At 38.5% G+C, this 16,682-nt stretch overlaps 1 protein-coding gene across 2 annotated transcripts in view; it reads right to left on the bottom strand.

Annotated features, from left to right (window-relative positions):
* Positions 1–16,682, bottom strand: part of MCMBP (minichromosome maintenance complex binding protein) — a 38,455-nt gene that overhangs the window by 4,496 nt on the left and 17,277 nt on the right. The window contains exons 2-14 of one of the 2 annotated variants that reach the window (XM_018041471.1): positions 15,561–15,646; positions 14,818–14,958; positions 14,660–14,701; positions 12,545–12,646; positions 11,919–12,063; positions 9,216–9,367; positions 7,726–7,826; positions 6,499–6,677; positions 6,037–6,160; positions 4,726–4,843; positions 2,954–3,119; positions 1,893–2,026; positions 823–987 (exon numbers count right to left, since the gene is read on the bottom strand). In XM_018041471.1, coding sequence (XP_017896960.1) covers positions 823–987; positions 1,893–2,026; positions 2,954–3,119; positions 4,726–4,843; positions 6,037–6,160; positions 6,499–6,677; positions 7,726–7,826; positions 9,216–9,367; positions 11,919–12,063; positions 12,545–12,646; positions 14,660–14,701; positions 14,818–14,958; positions 15,561–15,646 — 1,655 coding nt within the window. The remainder of the gene's footprint in view (positions 1–822; positions 988–1,892; positions 2,027–2,953; positions 3,120–4,725; positions 4,844–6,036; positions 6,161–6,498; positions 6,678–7,725; positions 7,827–9,215; positions 9,368–11,918; positions 12,064–12,544; positions 12,647–14,659; positions 14,702–14,817; positions 14,959–15,560; positions 15,647–16,682) is intronic. The other variant, XM_018041472.1, reaches the window with a different exon arrangement.

Raw genomic sequence — 16,682 nt, 5'->3', positions numbered from 1 at the left:
ATCTAGACACACCACAGCTCCACTGTCAAGAGCCAGAGAGAATCCCGAAAGGAAAGAGCAAAATGACTCACTAGTGTACAAAGAATCCTCTCACTGGAAACTCACTTCTTATCACAAAGTCCAAAAGGCAGCTGGAGGACTTCCTCACAGTGCTGAAAGAACAAACCCAAGAACTAAGAATTCCACACCAAGCAAAACTGGTCGACTTTCAAAAATTAAGGAGAAATTAAGACATTCCCAGATAAGCAAAAACAGAATTTGTCACAAGCAGATGTCCCTTACAGAATAACCCTGAGAAATAAGAAAGTTCTCCAGGCTGAAGTGAAAGTAACTTGGATCCCTGTGAAGATCACTGCTAAGGGTATCCACACGGGTAAATACAAAAGGTAGTATAAATGTCTTTAAAGACAACTGCATAAAGCAATAATCATAAATGTGTTGACAGACATACAATATAAAGATGTAGTCTGAATGATAATAAAGCACAAAGGAAGAAATGGAATTATGAAGGAGCAAAGCTTTTGCATACTATTATAAGTAAACCAGCATTAATCCTAAAATTAATTCTAGATTATCATAATTAAGATGTTAATATAGCTCCCAAGGCAACTACTAACGAAAAAAAATTTGTGTCATAGAAGAAAAAATTTAAGTTGTACGTTAGTAATATCTATTTCAAACAAAAGACATTAACAGAGGAACAAAAGACATTATATAACACAGAAAACAAATAGCAAAATTACCTCATTGGTAATTACAGCGAATGTAAATGGATTATTCCAATTCAACACAGAGAAATCCTTTGGTTTAAGCTAAACACACCTTGGTTATTTCATCAGAGATGCTATAATCCAGGAACCTCAAAAGGGTCAGATAGATGCGGAATTTATTCAGCACAGAGGGCAGCACGGCTGAGAGAAGGCTGTTCATGTACTCCTCCATGTTTGGTGGCATTAGCTGTGGCTGTAAGTGGATCTGGCAGTCTGCCTAAAAAGAGGAACAGTGCACAGTATTTTCCAAGTTCCTAAATTAAACCAAAATATTTAGGGGATGCTTCAGCTCTATCAGACCCCTGAGGGAAATAGGAAATATGATTTATTATTGGGGGAGGTCACTTTTTAATATTAATTTATGTGAACTGTAACTACCCAGCAATAATTACCAAAGCTAGCCTTTTCTTGGTTACTTATGTTTCCTCAGTGGTATCAGTAAGCATATAGAAAGAGAGTGCATCTCTACAAACTGGCTAATTACAATGTTTTAGATGTTTCCTTCATCATGGAATATGTACTCTGTATCTTACTAAACTGGATTTCTAGACACCACATAAAGCAAATCACACTTTCACTACAGAAACTCACCACTGGGCCACCTCGTTCCCATTCACAGGCAGTCCTCATACATCACGGGTGAGCATGTTATACAGAGCAACTAGATGTCTTTCAAGCAACTGGGTGTATTTCTCATCATTAAAAGACTCAGAAGTAAAGGTGCTCTTCCATGAAGCACTGAAGTAACCAGGCTGATTAGAAACATTCTAAAGGGAACTCTCAAATATTTCTCACAAAAGATTCGCAGAAGACAGTGGAACAGAGGCAACAAGAACCAAGGTCTGGATGTTAATCAGGCAATTTACAGAGAGCTTCTACTTTCTCTCCCCAGGTGTGGGGGTTTCTGCCGCCAACAGCTTTCTTTCCTTGCCTTGTGATTTTCTTTATAGATACGAGGTGTTCATTCCAGAGAACCAAAATATTCAATTTCCTCATTAATAATCAGCAGCCATAATTTTAAAACAAGTTTAACTTATTAAAAATAAGCAGTGCCAAGAAACAAAGCAAAAGTCCAGATCTCTTTCCAATAACTGCCCTCCACTTCAAAATGACCCTTCGTACCGGCAGGAGCGATCTCCCCTCTGAAGTAATAAAAACATTAATGTTGCAGGGAAATTCCATCTGGTGGTAGCTGAAGTCATAATCCACCTTCTGCCAAGTTATTAGGTTGCTCAGGGCAGTCACATTATGAACACCTACAAAAGCAAGAAAATAATTTTTCAGTCGCTTGATTTTAATTACTTAACCAAATTAGTTTTGCTGACATTGATAATAAGACATGAGATTTCTACTGCTTTAAAAAATATGAGAGGCACTGTCCAATTTTCTAAACGACCATTAACTAAGAGGGTTCACAGACAATATTTGTCCAGATGGATAAAACATATTTCTGGAGCCAAGATTCCCTACCCACCCAAAATTTACTATCAAGCATCGGGTATGCAATTAGACAGAAAATAATTCCCAAAAAAGTAAGATTGCTTTGTATGTGATGTGTCCACAGGGCTAAAATAATCTGGCAGGACCAAAACGGTTTTTACAGAGATGAGGTTACTGAATTCTAATGACTTTCTGATCATTTCTGCCTTAGCTCTACCCAGTCTAACCCTGCTCTTTCTGCCTTTACCTCCTGAACCGATTACTAGCAAAGGGGCTTCTGCTTTCTCATTTGAGCAAGGTAGAGCAGTCTGCTTTCTCATCATTTCATAACGTGTTTCATCACATTCAGTTCAAGCCATTTGATCTTCTAGATATTCTGATTCTTTGGGAAAAAAGTTTAATCACATTGGTTGGTAAAAAAATGTTTTATTAGGTCTTTCCTACAACTTTTCTTTTCAGATAATATAGGACTAAAGGCAAAGCCTCCTGCCCTGCAACCTTTAAAAAGCCGTATCTCTTACTTGTATCATGGTACAATTTTCATACCATCATAAAACACATCTGATGTACACAACTTATTTGTTTACCATATAAGCTTTACCTAAATTCACAGAGCAAGCCTTTATCTTAAATATCTGTGAAGTGTGAATCTGCCCTTGTTCACGGTTATATTTTTAGGAAACCATTACCCAGCCTGGCCTCACTGGGACTTAGAAGTGGTGGGGAAACGTCAGTGCACACACCTGGTGTGTCCAGCTGCCCCTGCTCCAGGAGAGTCTCGTCAATTACAAGCGAAGTGTTGCTGGGCAGCTGCAGGAGCCCGCTGACCAAGCGATTGGCCGCATAGTCTTTGTGGGGAATGAACTTCAAATGGTTCATGTTCTCTATAGTCATCTGTAGCCGAAAAGACTGCAAAGAGGAATTTCCTAATTAGCAAGTTTCACTCTTAAGAAAATATGTATTTGAAAAAAAAAAAAAGAAAATATGTATTTGGAGTTAAACACTACCTTTTATAAGGAGAGAAAGATCTTATCAATTTTTAAGGGAGTAGGCTCATGGTTTCTGGAGCTCTCAGAAACAAAAATTTCTACATCCTAATTAAGAATTTCTCTGATTCTATGAGCTGGTTTATTCTCAACTGTCCTGTTCAGTATTCCTGGAGAATAGTTTTTATTTTACTAGTGAACCAGAAACAAATCATAGACAACTGAGATATATATTGGTATATGTATCTCAAATACACAGAGGCTTTAAAAAAAAGATATCACCAGAAGCTTGCTAAGATCCATTTATGGGGTCCCATGAGGTCAAAATCCCGGATAAAGGATCCATTCAGTGTGCAACAGACCAACGGGTTTATGACAGCAGAGCACGAAAAGCTCACTGATGAGATCTCAGGTGAGATCTCAGACTTCACACTCGAAACTCTTTTTGAAGAAAATACCACACGGACAGTTTTTCGTTCAGTATCAGAACATCCAAAAAGAACATCCACAGTTATCTGAAAAGGCTGTTGACACAGTCCTTCCTTCGTCAACTATGTTTTCATCTGTGTGAGGCTAGCTTTCCTTCGTATACTTCCGTCAAACATCATGTTACGATAGACTGAATGCAGAAACAGATAAGCCAATCCAGCTGTTTATTAATCCAGACATTGCAGAGACTGGCAACAATTTAAAACAATGCCACTTTTATCACTGATATTTTTTTTGTTCAGAAAAAATAGCTATTTTCACAATTTCACTTATGTTCGTATATAATTGATTTGTTTTCAATGACTATCTTAGTATGTTTTTAATTTCTAACATGGTAAATTGAGGATACAAACAATCCACACAACTTCTCTTTGAGTCCTCAATGATTTTTAAGAGTGTAAAGTAAGTCATGGAGAGTGAGGAATGCTGGTCTATCTGGTCTATTGCTGTGTCTCTTGAGGGCCTAGAAGACCCTGAATAAACACTGGTTAAACGAATGATCTACTTCAATCTTTTAAATTTCCAAAGTAAGGTGTGATCAGCATTGCCAGGCACACAATTAATCAGAAGCTATTCCCCTAAGATCTTACCACCACACAAACACTTCATTCTAGATGCTCTGGCAAATAAAGGTAGCTTGACTTTCAAACAGGAATTAAACTTGGGCAGCAGAGATAAAGTTATTTCCTCAACTAAAAAGAATTATGCTCCTACAATTTAGTTAATTGACATTTAAAATCTTAAAGCATACAAAGGATACCAAATTGTACAAACGAACTGGCATCAAAGGAGAGTACAATGTTAAAGGAATTACTACAGTTGTATTAACTGTTATTCAAGAAATTCATGCTAAGGCAACAAAGGAAAAGTGAAATGTTCAGAGGTAAGTACATTTTACACTAGGAAACCGGGCAGGCTTTATTTCCCCTTAATGAGATCTATTAAAATCTCAAAGTTAAATATTTGGGTTGAATGAAAGACCATTAGATGGACTTTTAAAGTATACTTAGGTTTACAACATGTGTTTATATTGATCTTACTGCTGGAACCAGATGTTGAATAATTCGATATAAGTGTTCCGTGAAGGTACTATTCCGTGGACAACCACTCAAGTTAACCGTAAATTTTCCTAGTGGAAGAACATCTCTTCTTGTGTATCTAGGAAAAAAAAAAAAGGTATGAACCAATAAGACACTCAGGTGATTTCCTGATCTCCATCAAAAGGCAAACAAAGAAAAATTAGCTTAATACTGTCATTAAGAATAAAGCAGATTACTCTCATCAGCTTTTTTAAAAAACAGAAACAATAACAAAAGTAACAGCCAATACTTAGTGCTGGTATTGTTCTACCATGTGCCAGGTACTGTTCTAAGTACTTTATCATTTAATTCCCAAGCACTCTGAGGTAGGTAATATTATTTTCATTTTACAGATGAGAAATCTGAGGCATTTTAAATAATATGCCGACATTCATACAGCCATGAAGTGGTAGAGCTGGACTTGAACACAGCCAATTTGCTTCCAGCATCTACGCATTCAGCCATTATGTACTACTGTCTCAAATTCTACCTAAGGGAAGATTTATTAGGACAAACATGTTTACTACAGAGTTATTTAAACAGAGAAAAACTAGGGAAGCCTAACATTTAGGGGAAAAGTACAACTGTCTATAATGAAATATACTGTACAGCCATTAAAAGGCTCATGGAGAATTACCATGGGAGAATGTTTAATATTTATTGATGATAAAAGCAAGCTAATCATCTATTTAGAGTACAACTGAGACCCAAGTAGGGAGGTATACACATGGAAACAAAAAAAGCTGATATCATCAGCTACCAAGGTCTGTTAACTGATACCATCTCTAAGTGGTGCGATTACAGACAGTTTCTGCTTTCTTCTTTATGCCGTAGCTTACTGAAGGCACGCACATTACTTTGAAATCGGAAAACAAAGAGCTCTAGCGAGCTGAGAGGAAGAGGGGCTCACGTCCATGCACAAGTGAGATGTGCACCCAGTGGCCTCACAGACTGTAGACACAGAGCCTCAGGACGTATAAATAGGGGACTTACAGACTGCAAAAATGACAAGGCAGCTTGTTTTATTCATCAGCTAGGTTCTATACCTAGTTTTAGCTCTTACATTTAAGGAGATACAATCAAAATGCTACACGTGACCCTGAGAAAAGCTGAAAAAAGGAATATCTGAGATTAGGCGTAACAGCTGTTGCACTGAACAAATAAAAACCATCTGGTGATGAAGCCGAATAAACAAAACAAATGATCTCAGAAACCTTCCTCTTCTTTGTCCCTCTCAACAGAACACCCAACTCCCAGGACCACAGCACTTACACTGTAGAGATGAGATGTAATATAAGGTACTCAGCGGCCAAGCTGTCTCCCAGAAGGGCATGAGTGAGGAAGCCAAGCAGCTCTGCTCTGACTGGAGACAATTCGGACATGAAACCGGAAACAACTGCAGAGAGAAGGGCGACCAGATTCAGCAGACACGCCAGGCCCTCGCGCGCCTCTGGCTAAAAAGTAACTATGCAACAAAGCAGTGCACGTCAGCAGACAACTGGCAGGGACGTCAAGCACTGGCCCGTGAGTGATGCCAACTGTCAAGACAAGACAAGCGGCATACCTTTGGGAGGGGCCTCATTTTAATGAAGAGAATTAACACAAAGGAAAGTGGGCAAAGCGATGGTGACCGCTGGAGGATCTTTTCCTGACCACTGAGCACCTGAGCAACAGTTCCACAAAATGCAGCTCCCGCGCTGGGTGAGGCTCTGGGCCACGAGGCGTCACACTTACACTTACAGGTCTTGCTCTCCTCTTTGTTGAGGCAAGCAGGCAGTAAGGGGTTGATGTGCTGCAGCTTCTGGGCTAGGACCACGTGGATTCTTGGCACTAAGGAGGCAGGAGGACTGTGCACCCTCTGTTCCTCAGCCGTGTCCGTGCACTCCATCGGGTCCAGCAGCGAAGAGGCGTCCCTGCCGAGAGACGACAGAGCTTCAGCTCAGAGGCGGCCGCTGTACACACATAAAAGTAACATCCATCTCTGAAAATGACATGGGAACTCAAGCCGAGGACAGTTCCACCTGACTTCTCCTGAGAACAGAAAAATGCTCCTCTTCGTAAACTGTTACATGACAGATTTCAGGCTACCTACACACGTCATATCATGATAAAGGCATATGTATGTACACGTGTGCAGCAAATGTAACAAAGTGATCAAAAAGAATTTCACCAGTAAGTGGACACTGTACCTCCAGACGTGATGCACTGAGAGGAACATATCATTTTGCAGTTTTCTGCCCAAAATGCATAGCTGGAATCTAATCACAAGGAGACATCAGATAAACCCAAACGGACAGACGTCCTACAGAGTAGCTGGCCTGTACCCTTCAGGGTCGAGAGTCTGCTCTGCCATGTGAGGACACAGCAAGGAGACAGCCATCTGCAAGCCAGGAAACGGGCCCTCGCTAAATGCTGCTGTCTCAACCTTGGTGCCCCTGTACTATGAGAAGTGAATTTTCTCATAGTGTCAAGAAAAGTGTCAATACATTGAAGGACAGGAAAAGAAGAAAAGAAAAGTATCAAGGCCTTGAAGGACAACTAAGAGCTGGAGACTGCTCCAGGTTAACGCAACGAGTGATCCTGTGGATCCTGGACCAAGAGGAAGACTCAGGAAGAACAGCACTGAGACACTCGGTGAAATTTATGGTTAGTGTGGCCGATGGTTAGTGCACTGTGTATTCAAGGCAAATTTCCAAACTTTGTAGCTACACTCTGACTATATATGAAATACAGACACAGCAAGGATTTAGGATATGACATACACAACTTACTCTCAAGTGTTTCCAAAAACTACGTATGTATAAAAATGTATGTATATAAAAATAAGCAGAAACAAATGACAAAACAGATGGAGCCTAAGCGTTAACAACCTGTAAATCTGAATGAAGGGAAAAGGGAGTTCTTTATATAACCATCCTCCAACTTTTCTCAAAGTCTGAAATTATTTCAAAAGAGACTCACCTTTCATCATTATTCAGTATACTTAGCACAGGATCCACGGAGAGTATGCCATATAACTCAAGAACATCGTTTACTTTAAAACAATCCCAGTCTTCATAGACCTAACGAGAGGCCACACAAAATCAGTTAGGACTCAATGACGTCAAAAAGTGCATAAGATATTAGCCTTGAAGTAATAATAATCAGAAAATGAACCTCACAGCATCTCCTTTATTTGATAAATGGAGACCAAGGCGGGTAAGGCTCTTACCTGAAGCCATTTTGCTGGTTAGCAAATAACAACTAAAACACGGGACTCCTGACCAATGTCTGTTTTCCCACTGCTTCAGAGAAAAGCTTTTCCCGAAGGATGAACTACAACTAGAAACATGAATTATCTCAAAATCTATTAACTACACTGAGATGGGGAAAACTGAGTATTACTAACTTTGGACTTCACAAGCTATGCAGTATTAGGAGGACTGACACAGACTTCAAATGGCCATGAGGCTTCTCACAATAAAGAGCCAAACCTTCAAAGCCGTCTATCAAGATGGACGTTAGAAACTGTCACAGCCTCTTACTGGTGAGAGCTAAAAGAAGCACAGAAGGAAAAATGGGCTAATTCTGGTTCCTGTGCTGCACAGCTAAGGTGCCATTTAACTTAAAGCCATAACAACGGAAATTCTCACTGATCGTTTCTGAAACTTGTATCACTTGTTCACTGCTCACGATTAAAAAACCAGAATGAGCAAGACAGGCGAACGAACTGTTAACAGATTTTCTTCTACCTTATTTTAAATCTAATTGATAAGAAAAGAAAGAATGGTGAAAATAAAGCAGAAATTAGTAACTTAGAAATGATACAGGAAGAATATAGATTATTAATTTAAATGCTGTTTCACCTCTATTTGAAATATTCATTTTTTTAAAATAAAGACAATGCTGTGGTAGATAAAATAATACCCCCTCCCCACCATACACATATCCACATCTCACTGGAATCCTTGAATATGTTACATGTAAAAGGGATTTATATAAATTAAAGGACCTTAAGATGGGGAGATTACTCTGGACTGCATGAGTGGGCTCGATCTAATTACTCATGTCCTTAAAATTAGAGAATCCTTCCTACCTACGGCCAGAGGGAGATGAGACTATGAAAAAATGGTCAGAGGGCTGGCTGTATTACTGCTGCGCTGGAAGATGCAGGAAGAGGTCACAAGCCTCTAGAAGCTGGAAAAGGCTAAGAGAGATTGCCCCCTGGAGTCTTCAGAGAGGAACCAGTCTTGCAGCCACTTTCATTTTATCCCCAGTGAGATTCACACTGGACTTCTGGCGTAAAGCCTCTAAGATGATAAATTTTGTTATTTTAAGCCCCCTAAATTTGTAGCAATTTGTTACAGCAGCAAGAGAAAACTCGCTAACACAAATGCTAAGACTTTTCTGTTTTAATTTGAGACACTTAGCACATCTTTGTCAGCATCAGAGCCGTCAAAGACTTTTCTTACTTTCACGAGGCATGCAGGACCCTTCTCTCCTGGCAATGGAAAATTCAGATCAAAAGGAGAAGAGAAGTTTAGGGAGCTCAGCTGCTGTCCAGAAGAAGCTTCCGTTTCTAAACGTTTTGGCTCGCCACTCCATTGAAGACCACCAACATTCCCTAAATTCAAAGGGACAGCATTACACATCATCATTTCAAAGGCTTCCTGGAGATAAAGAACATTCCTAAACAGCCTTTCGAGTTTGACTGAAATGATATATTTCCGAGCTTGCAAACTTCAAGTTGTTCCCATTTTAAAGGAAGTAACACACATTAGAAGCCCTTCTGACCTGTAAAGGTAACAAAGAAGACCTGGAAGTGTGGTCACCCTCCCCTGCAATAAAACGGCAGCAGACTCCTGCCCTCCCCCATCAAATCTCCTAGATGTGACTTTAAAAGTTAATATTTAGTAGGGTTATTTAACGTCTTTGACCCTCCATTGAGTATATGGGTCTACAGACAACAAAAACACTTTGGTAGAATATATTTCTTTCTACTTGCTAAGCAGAATAAAACCACATAGCAAAAAACTTATTTACTAAACAACTATTAGCTTCCACTCTATACCAGGAGTCAGACTAATTGTTGGGCCTTCAAAGATCATTTAAAGATAGCTTGTACCCCTAAAGGTGTTACAATTTAGGACTGGTAACTAGTTAGAATTAAAATAGAGCTTGCCACGCCACACTATACTGCTCAGCAATAAAAAGAATAAGCTACTGATAAAAACAACAATTTGGACAGACCTCAAGGAAATTATGCTGAACGAAAAAAGCTAATCTATAAAGTCTATACACTGTATGATTCCATTTATATAACATTCATAAATGACAAAATTATAGGGATGAAGAACAAATTAGTCGTTGCCAGTAGGGAGGCAGAAAAGCAGATGTGATTATCAAAGGGCAACATAAGAGAGCCAGGTAATGAATTGTTCTGTATTCTGACTGTGGTAGTGGTCACATGAATCTACATATGTGATGAAACTGCACAAAAATAAGCGCATGTAACAATGTGAATTCTGAATAACGTCTATGGACCATATCAATATCCATTTCCTGGTTATGATATTCTACTATAATTATACAAGATGTTATAATTATATAAGATGTTGACCCACTTGAAACTGCATCAAGGATATATGGGGATCTCTCTGTACTATTTTCTTTTGTAAGTGCATGTGAATCTATACTTATCTCCAAAACAGCTTAATATATACATATATATATATATATACACAACACAGTCTGATAGATTGCCTAGAAACCAACAAACAAGGTTAAATGGTAATCTCTCAGTTGTGTCCGACTCTTTGTGACACCATGAACTGTAGCCCTCAAGGCTCCTCTGTCCATGGAATTCTCCTGGCAATAATACTGGAGTGGGTTGCCATTCCCTTCTCCAGGGGATCTTCCCAACCCAGGTATTGAACCCAGGTTTCCCATATTGCAGGCAGATTCTTTACTGTTTGAAACACAAGGGAAGACACAAACAAGGTAAAACTTTACATACCTAATGCACTCAAATGTATTCAAAAGCCCTGAAGTATGACATTCAAACAAAATGGGTAAGAAATAGAAGCATCGACAGCTTAAATGTTAAGGAAGAGAATTACCATATGCCCTGGATTCTAATATGTATTTAGGTTATTGTTATGATGCACTATTAATTTTAATAAACATCTGGGAGTGAGTAGAGAAAAAGATTATTATTATATTCACATATATTTGGTGTAAAACATTTCAATTTTAAAAATATTAAAATATGCCTTAGCTTAAAGACATACAGTAATATGAACTTATACAGTAGAATAATATATGGTTAAATGAAACTCAGTAGTAAATCTCTGTCTACCACTGATTGCTATATTTGCTCTCTCAACCCACTCTTCAGATTAAATTAACTCATTTGTTTTACTTCCTCTGCCTTTAAGAAGTGACAGGACATAAAAGGAGAAATAAAGACAAACTTATCTACCTGGCATATGAAGGAATTCACTGCTCATAAAAACTGTGATTGGCAAATCAGTAACGATATATACCAATTTTGAAATTCTCTTAGAAAATTTCAACTTTTGGTTTCCTTGTATAATCAGAATTACTTGCGTTTTAATTAATATTTTAATACATAAACTACTATAAACCTACTTAAATAGAACAAACAGAACTGTGACTATTCTAAGGGTTATTTGCTTTAAAGTTTAGGAATAAGTAATCCAGCGTACCAAAACTTCACGTTTTTCCTCCAATGTGCTCAGTCTTACTAAATTAGAGCAAAAAGAAATTAAGAAAGGATGTTTCCAGATACAAGTAAGTCATTTTTAGGGTAGACTACTATGCTTTCATATAACTTAAAGGCTGAGATAAAAAATAAATAGGAAGAAACACAAAAGCCCTTTTCTAGCTTCCCAGCTTGAGACCCTGAACACGTGACAGCAGAGCAGCCTCCTCCAGGTGAGCCTAACCGCTCAGTTACGGAGCACAGACTGACTGACCAGCGCGCAGCTGTCAAAACTCTCAGAACTGTGTTTAACTCTGCTAAACCTGAAAGCAAAGTTGTCAAATCACTGCCAGCTCCTAAATCTACAGCTACACGATAGAGCTATGAATTCTAAATATGAATCCATGGCAGGAGAGCGCAAGTCTCCAGAAAGCGGGATGGCACACGCTACCTGCTTGTCTGGCAGTCATGTGCTGGTCTTTCTGTTTATTGGGCTGCAGATCCATATCTTCGTCATCTTCATAGCTTCTCTTGTGCCGGCTGGGGGTGTAAGACGTTGAAGGGCTGACTCGAGCTTGGTTGGCATTAACATAGGCGTTAAATGAAGGGTTAAAGAAAGATTTCCATGAAATGGGGAATATCCTAAAATTATGCTACCTCTATGACTAATAAAAGACTACTTCTATTTTGGTAGCTTACTACTTACTACTTTGGTAGCTTGGTTAAAATAAAAATACTTTTTAAAAAGAAGACTGATGTATACAAAAAAATAAGCTACAAGGATATACTGCATGGCACCACAAATATAGGCAATATTTTATAATAAATATGAACGAAGTAAAATTTACCAAAATTTTTGAATCATTATGTTGTACCTGAAGTTAATACACTATTGTAAACCAACTACACCTCAATATATTAAAAAAAAAAAGAAACAAGAATTAAAAAATTATTTTTTCCAGCTAACTTCATTGAGGTAAAAAGACTAAGCTTGAAAAAAAAAAGAATTGTTATCTCTTCAATTAAGAAAATTATCAGGAAGCATTCAACACATAAGAAGGTTCAGATAAAGGATATTTCTTTTACCCACATAGATTCTCCAGGCACTGGAACACAGTAGAATGTCTGTCTCTCCAAAGTAGTAGTTCGTGGAGAGTTTAAATCAACTTCTTGCTGAGGCTGTGATGTTCACAAAATTTTATTTATTAAAAAAAATTAGCAACTGTGTTTTCAGATTGTTTATAAAAATCACAGTAAATACTTCATATGGAGTTAATTAACAAGTGACTAGTAAATCTAAACTATCATTTTTGAAAAGAAAACTGACATAAAATCACTTCAAATGCAATCACCAATGCAGTGTGTACAGCCTGAGACGGTATGTATAAGCAAGGTGGGCAGCCTGAGATGGTATGTATAAGCAAGGTGGGTTTTGTTTCTTTCTTTCCTTCCAGGGCCAAAGTCCCCTTTTCCTGGTACGGTGCTCACTCTTACAACTCTTCAGCAACACAGCACAAACTCTTGCTCAGTGTGTCCAACTCTGCAACCCCATGGACTGACTGTAGCCCACCAGGCTCCTCTCTCCATGGGAATTCTCCACGCAAGAATACTGGAGTGGGCTGCCATGCCCTCCTCCAGGGGGTCTTCCCGACCTAAGGATCGAATGCAGGCCTCCTGCACTGCAGGCAGATTCTTTACTGTCTGAGCCACCAGGAAAGCCCAATTAATACTGCAGCTTCCTTCAAATCCAAAATACACAATACCCTAGGCTACAAAATTAAATCCCTAAAATAAACACAGTACTTTGTTAAACTTTTTTCGAAGACAACACTCATGGTAATCCCACTGTCTCTCTCACAGGAATGCTATCAACATTAGCCTATCAAATAGGAATTTAATGATACACTTCTTATGATGTTGCTCTGAGATGAGATTTAAAAAAAGAAATTATTTTAAGACACTCATATTACTTTTATAGCACACAAAAAAATCCCTTACAAGTAAACAGAATCTATATTCTATCTTATAAGAGAAAAACAAAGAAAGCAAGCCAGAGACACCAATTGAATCTGAGATGGTATGTGTAAGCAAAGCGGCTTTTCTTTCTTTCCTTCCAGGGCCAAAGACCCTTTTCCTGGTATGGTGTTCTTACTTATGACTCTTCAGAAACACAGCACAAACTCTTTGCCTTTGGGAGTATCACAGATGGACACCCTCATCCATTTTATTCTCCCATTTCCAGATGTTGAGATTACTGAGTTAGAGAGACAATGCATTACTGTGTACTAGAAGAAAAATTGTGTATTAATTTATCAGCTTAATGTAACTTAGGGCTCCATAAACAGGAACGCAGGATTATGAAGTTGACTCATTAGACTCAGCACAACAATGTATTACCATGTCACGGAAACGCCCTTAAAAAAGACACTGGGAGCCTTGGAGGTCATCAAAAGATTAAACGAATTCATCTTTCATGAATCCATTACTCTAAGTGTGTGTAGGAAGTTATATTTCGTTCTCTATAGAAACCTTCCTAATTAGGGCCATTCTTCCACACAGATCAGCCTGCTGAGCTAGAATATTTATTCTAGGATTTTGTCTTCTTTCTTCTTCCCTTTCCCATTATTGATATGTAGGAGAGTTTCTATTACTTCCTTTTATCAAAGAAGGCTTAGGTTTACTTTTTTCTCCCCAGGAAGAGAGGGCAGGATTTAATCAAATTTAATGAAGCACATGTAGGGGGTTCCCTGGCAGTTCAGGGGTTAGGACTCCATGCTACCAGTGTAGGGAACTAAGATCCCAAATGCTGTGCGGCGTGGCCAAAAGAAAGAAAAAAAGGTATAAAAAAATTAAGCGCATGCAAAGCCCTGAAATAATATTCTTTCATTTTTCTTCTACTTTTAATTTTAAAAGAACTTAAGTAATTTTTAAAAGCAAGTGTATAGATATTAGGAAAAGAAAGGAATTAACTTTGTCATTTACAATATTCCACCTTCTAAGACATTTTTAGAAGATCAAAAAAAAATCACATCAGAGAAACTCAAGTAAAAGGCAAATAAACAAAACATTTCACATGACTTCTTAGAACTTATATACAAGATAAGTAAATTTATGATCAACCAAAGGAAAATATTCCCTGCCCAGGAAAAAAAGCTCATTAAAAAGTTTTTTATATATTTTAAGTATACATACCCCACACTCTGCTACATCTCTATATTTTCCAAAATGAAGAACCTATGATCAAAACAATATATCAAGATATCAGAATCAAAACTGCCACAGACAACACAAGGTCAAAGCTAATCCTACTAATTGTAAACACTAAGTTTCATGAAAAAAGCAATACATACACGTGCTTTTGTGTTTCGGTTAACAGTTTCATAAACTCCCATGTAAAATTCAGGGTCAAACATGTCCTGAACCATGCAACGAAACTTCACAAAACTGTTAGGTTTCAAATAATGAAGAGGAACTTCATTCAGTGATGGTACCTTAAAGGAAAACAAACAAGTCAAAATAGTCTCTGTTCTGCAGAGACAAGCACATACACATGTATATCCAGACAAACTGCCATTCCCCACCTACCTACCCCTAATACAAAATCAAGCCCTATCAAGGAGCCAAATGATTTCAATGGTCAACAACACAACTGCTGAACAGAAGTCCTTTCCACATTCTTGCAAGTTCAGTTCGTATGATGACATTTGATTATAATGTCAAAGGATGCTTTTCCTTCAGAACACTTTCCACTTAGCAGAAAGGCATTTGCTTTGTTGAGCTCTTCTCTTAAACTCATACAAGTAATTCTTTAAAATGAAGGTAATAAAAGATCATCGAAGCTCTCACAATTACCTTTTTTTTTTTCACAGTCAGTTACTGCCACCTACAGGTGCCAGTACAGAAGCATTTATTTGCTTGAATTTAAATTGCAAGAGACCAAAATCTTTTAATACATATGCACTTAAGGCAGAGGGCGGTACACGTTAATTAATATACTTTTAAGTTATATGTGGATCACTACTGTGAGAAACTGGAAGTCTGCCCAACCCTTGCCCGCCCACCCACCCCCAGCAAACAGCAATAATAAGCTTACCCATTTAGGAGCATTATTCTCCTTCAGCTTTTCCTTAAAATATTCTATTACTTTCTTCTCCCAGTCAGGATTAACCCCATTTTGAGCTGAAAGAAAAATATACTTTTCAAAGCTGAAGGTACATTAGTTTAGGGTGCCTTATTGGAAGCGCTGCGCAAGACACCAGAAGCTGCCAGGTCGGGGGCTGGATATTACAGTCGGGGTGAGGCTGAGCCCCTGCGGGCTCTCAGGTGCTAACAGTCTCCCAAGAGCTCTTCCACCGTGAGAGATGAGGCCCCAGACAGAGCAGCACAGGAACCATCCCCTGAAAAGCACTCTGCTGCTTGAAAACATTTTAATACAGATTTAAAACACTTTTACAATTACCCTGAAATGAAAAGCAGAGCATGTTCTTCTACTGTTTTTAACTTTTTATTTGGGAATAATTTCAAAGTTCCAAAAAGTCACAATGAAAATTACAAAGAACACCTGTACCCTTGCCCCCATTTACTTTATTATTCGCTTACTCTCTCTCCCTCTCCCACATTTTTCTCACTTGAGCTTCCATTACACACACATCATTTATTTTTACCTTTAAATAGTACTTGGGCTTCCCTGATGGCTCAGCTGGTAAAGAATCCGCCTGCAATGCAGGAGACCTGGGTTTGATCCCTGAGTTGAGCCCCTGGAGAAGGGAAAGGCTACCCAACTCCAGTATTCTGGCCTGGAGAATTCCATGGACTGTATAGTCCAAGGGGCCGCAAAGAGTCGGACGCGACTGAGCGACTTTCACTTAAATAGTACAGTGTGTTTCCTAAGAATAAGGAGATTATCTTACATAACCACGGTACTGGCTATCAATCTCAGGAAATTCGAAATCAATACCAAGCTCTTTTTACCAAGCCTACCACACATATTCCAGCTAGTCTCCCGACCCATCACTATTGTCTCCTGTATTTTTTCCACTTCAGTGCACATCCAGTTTAGGATCGCAGCCTGCTTTCTGCTTTTTTTTTTTCTTTTTAATCTTTTTTTATTCCGGAACAGTTCCTCAATCTTTATCTTTTATGACACTGATAATGAAGAATACAAACCCATTATAAAAAAACAGAATGTTCCTCACTGGGTCTGTCTGATGTTTCC

This window comes from Capra hircus, chromosome 26 (assembly GCF_001704415.2).
Source record: "Capra hircus breed San Clemente chromosome 26, ASM170441v1, whole genome shotgun sequence".
NCBI classification, from domain to species: Eukaryota; Metazoa; Chordata; class Mammalia; order Artiodactyla; family Bovidae; genus Capra; species Capra hircus.
This window is presented reverse-complemented; position numbering and strand designations above follow the sequence as displayed.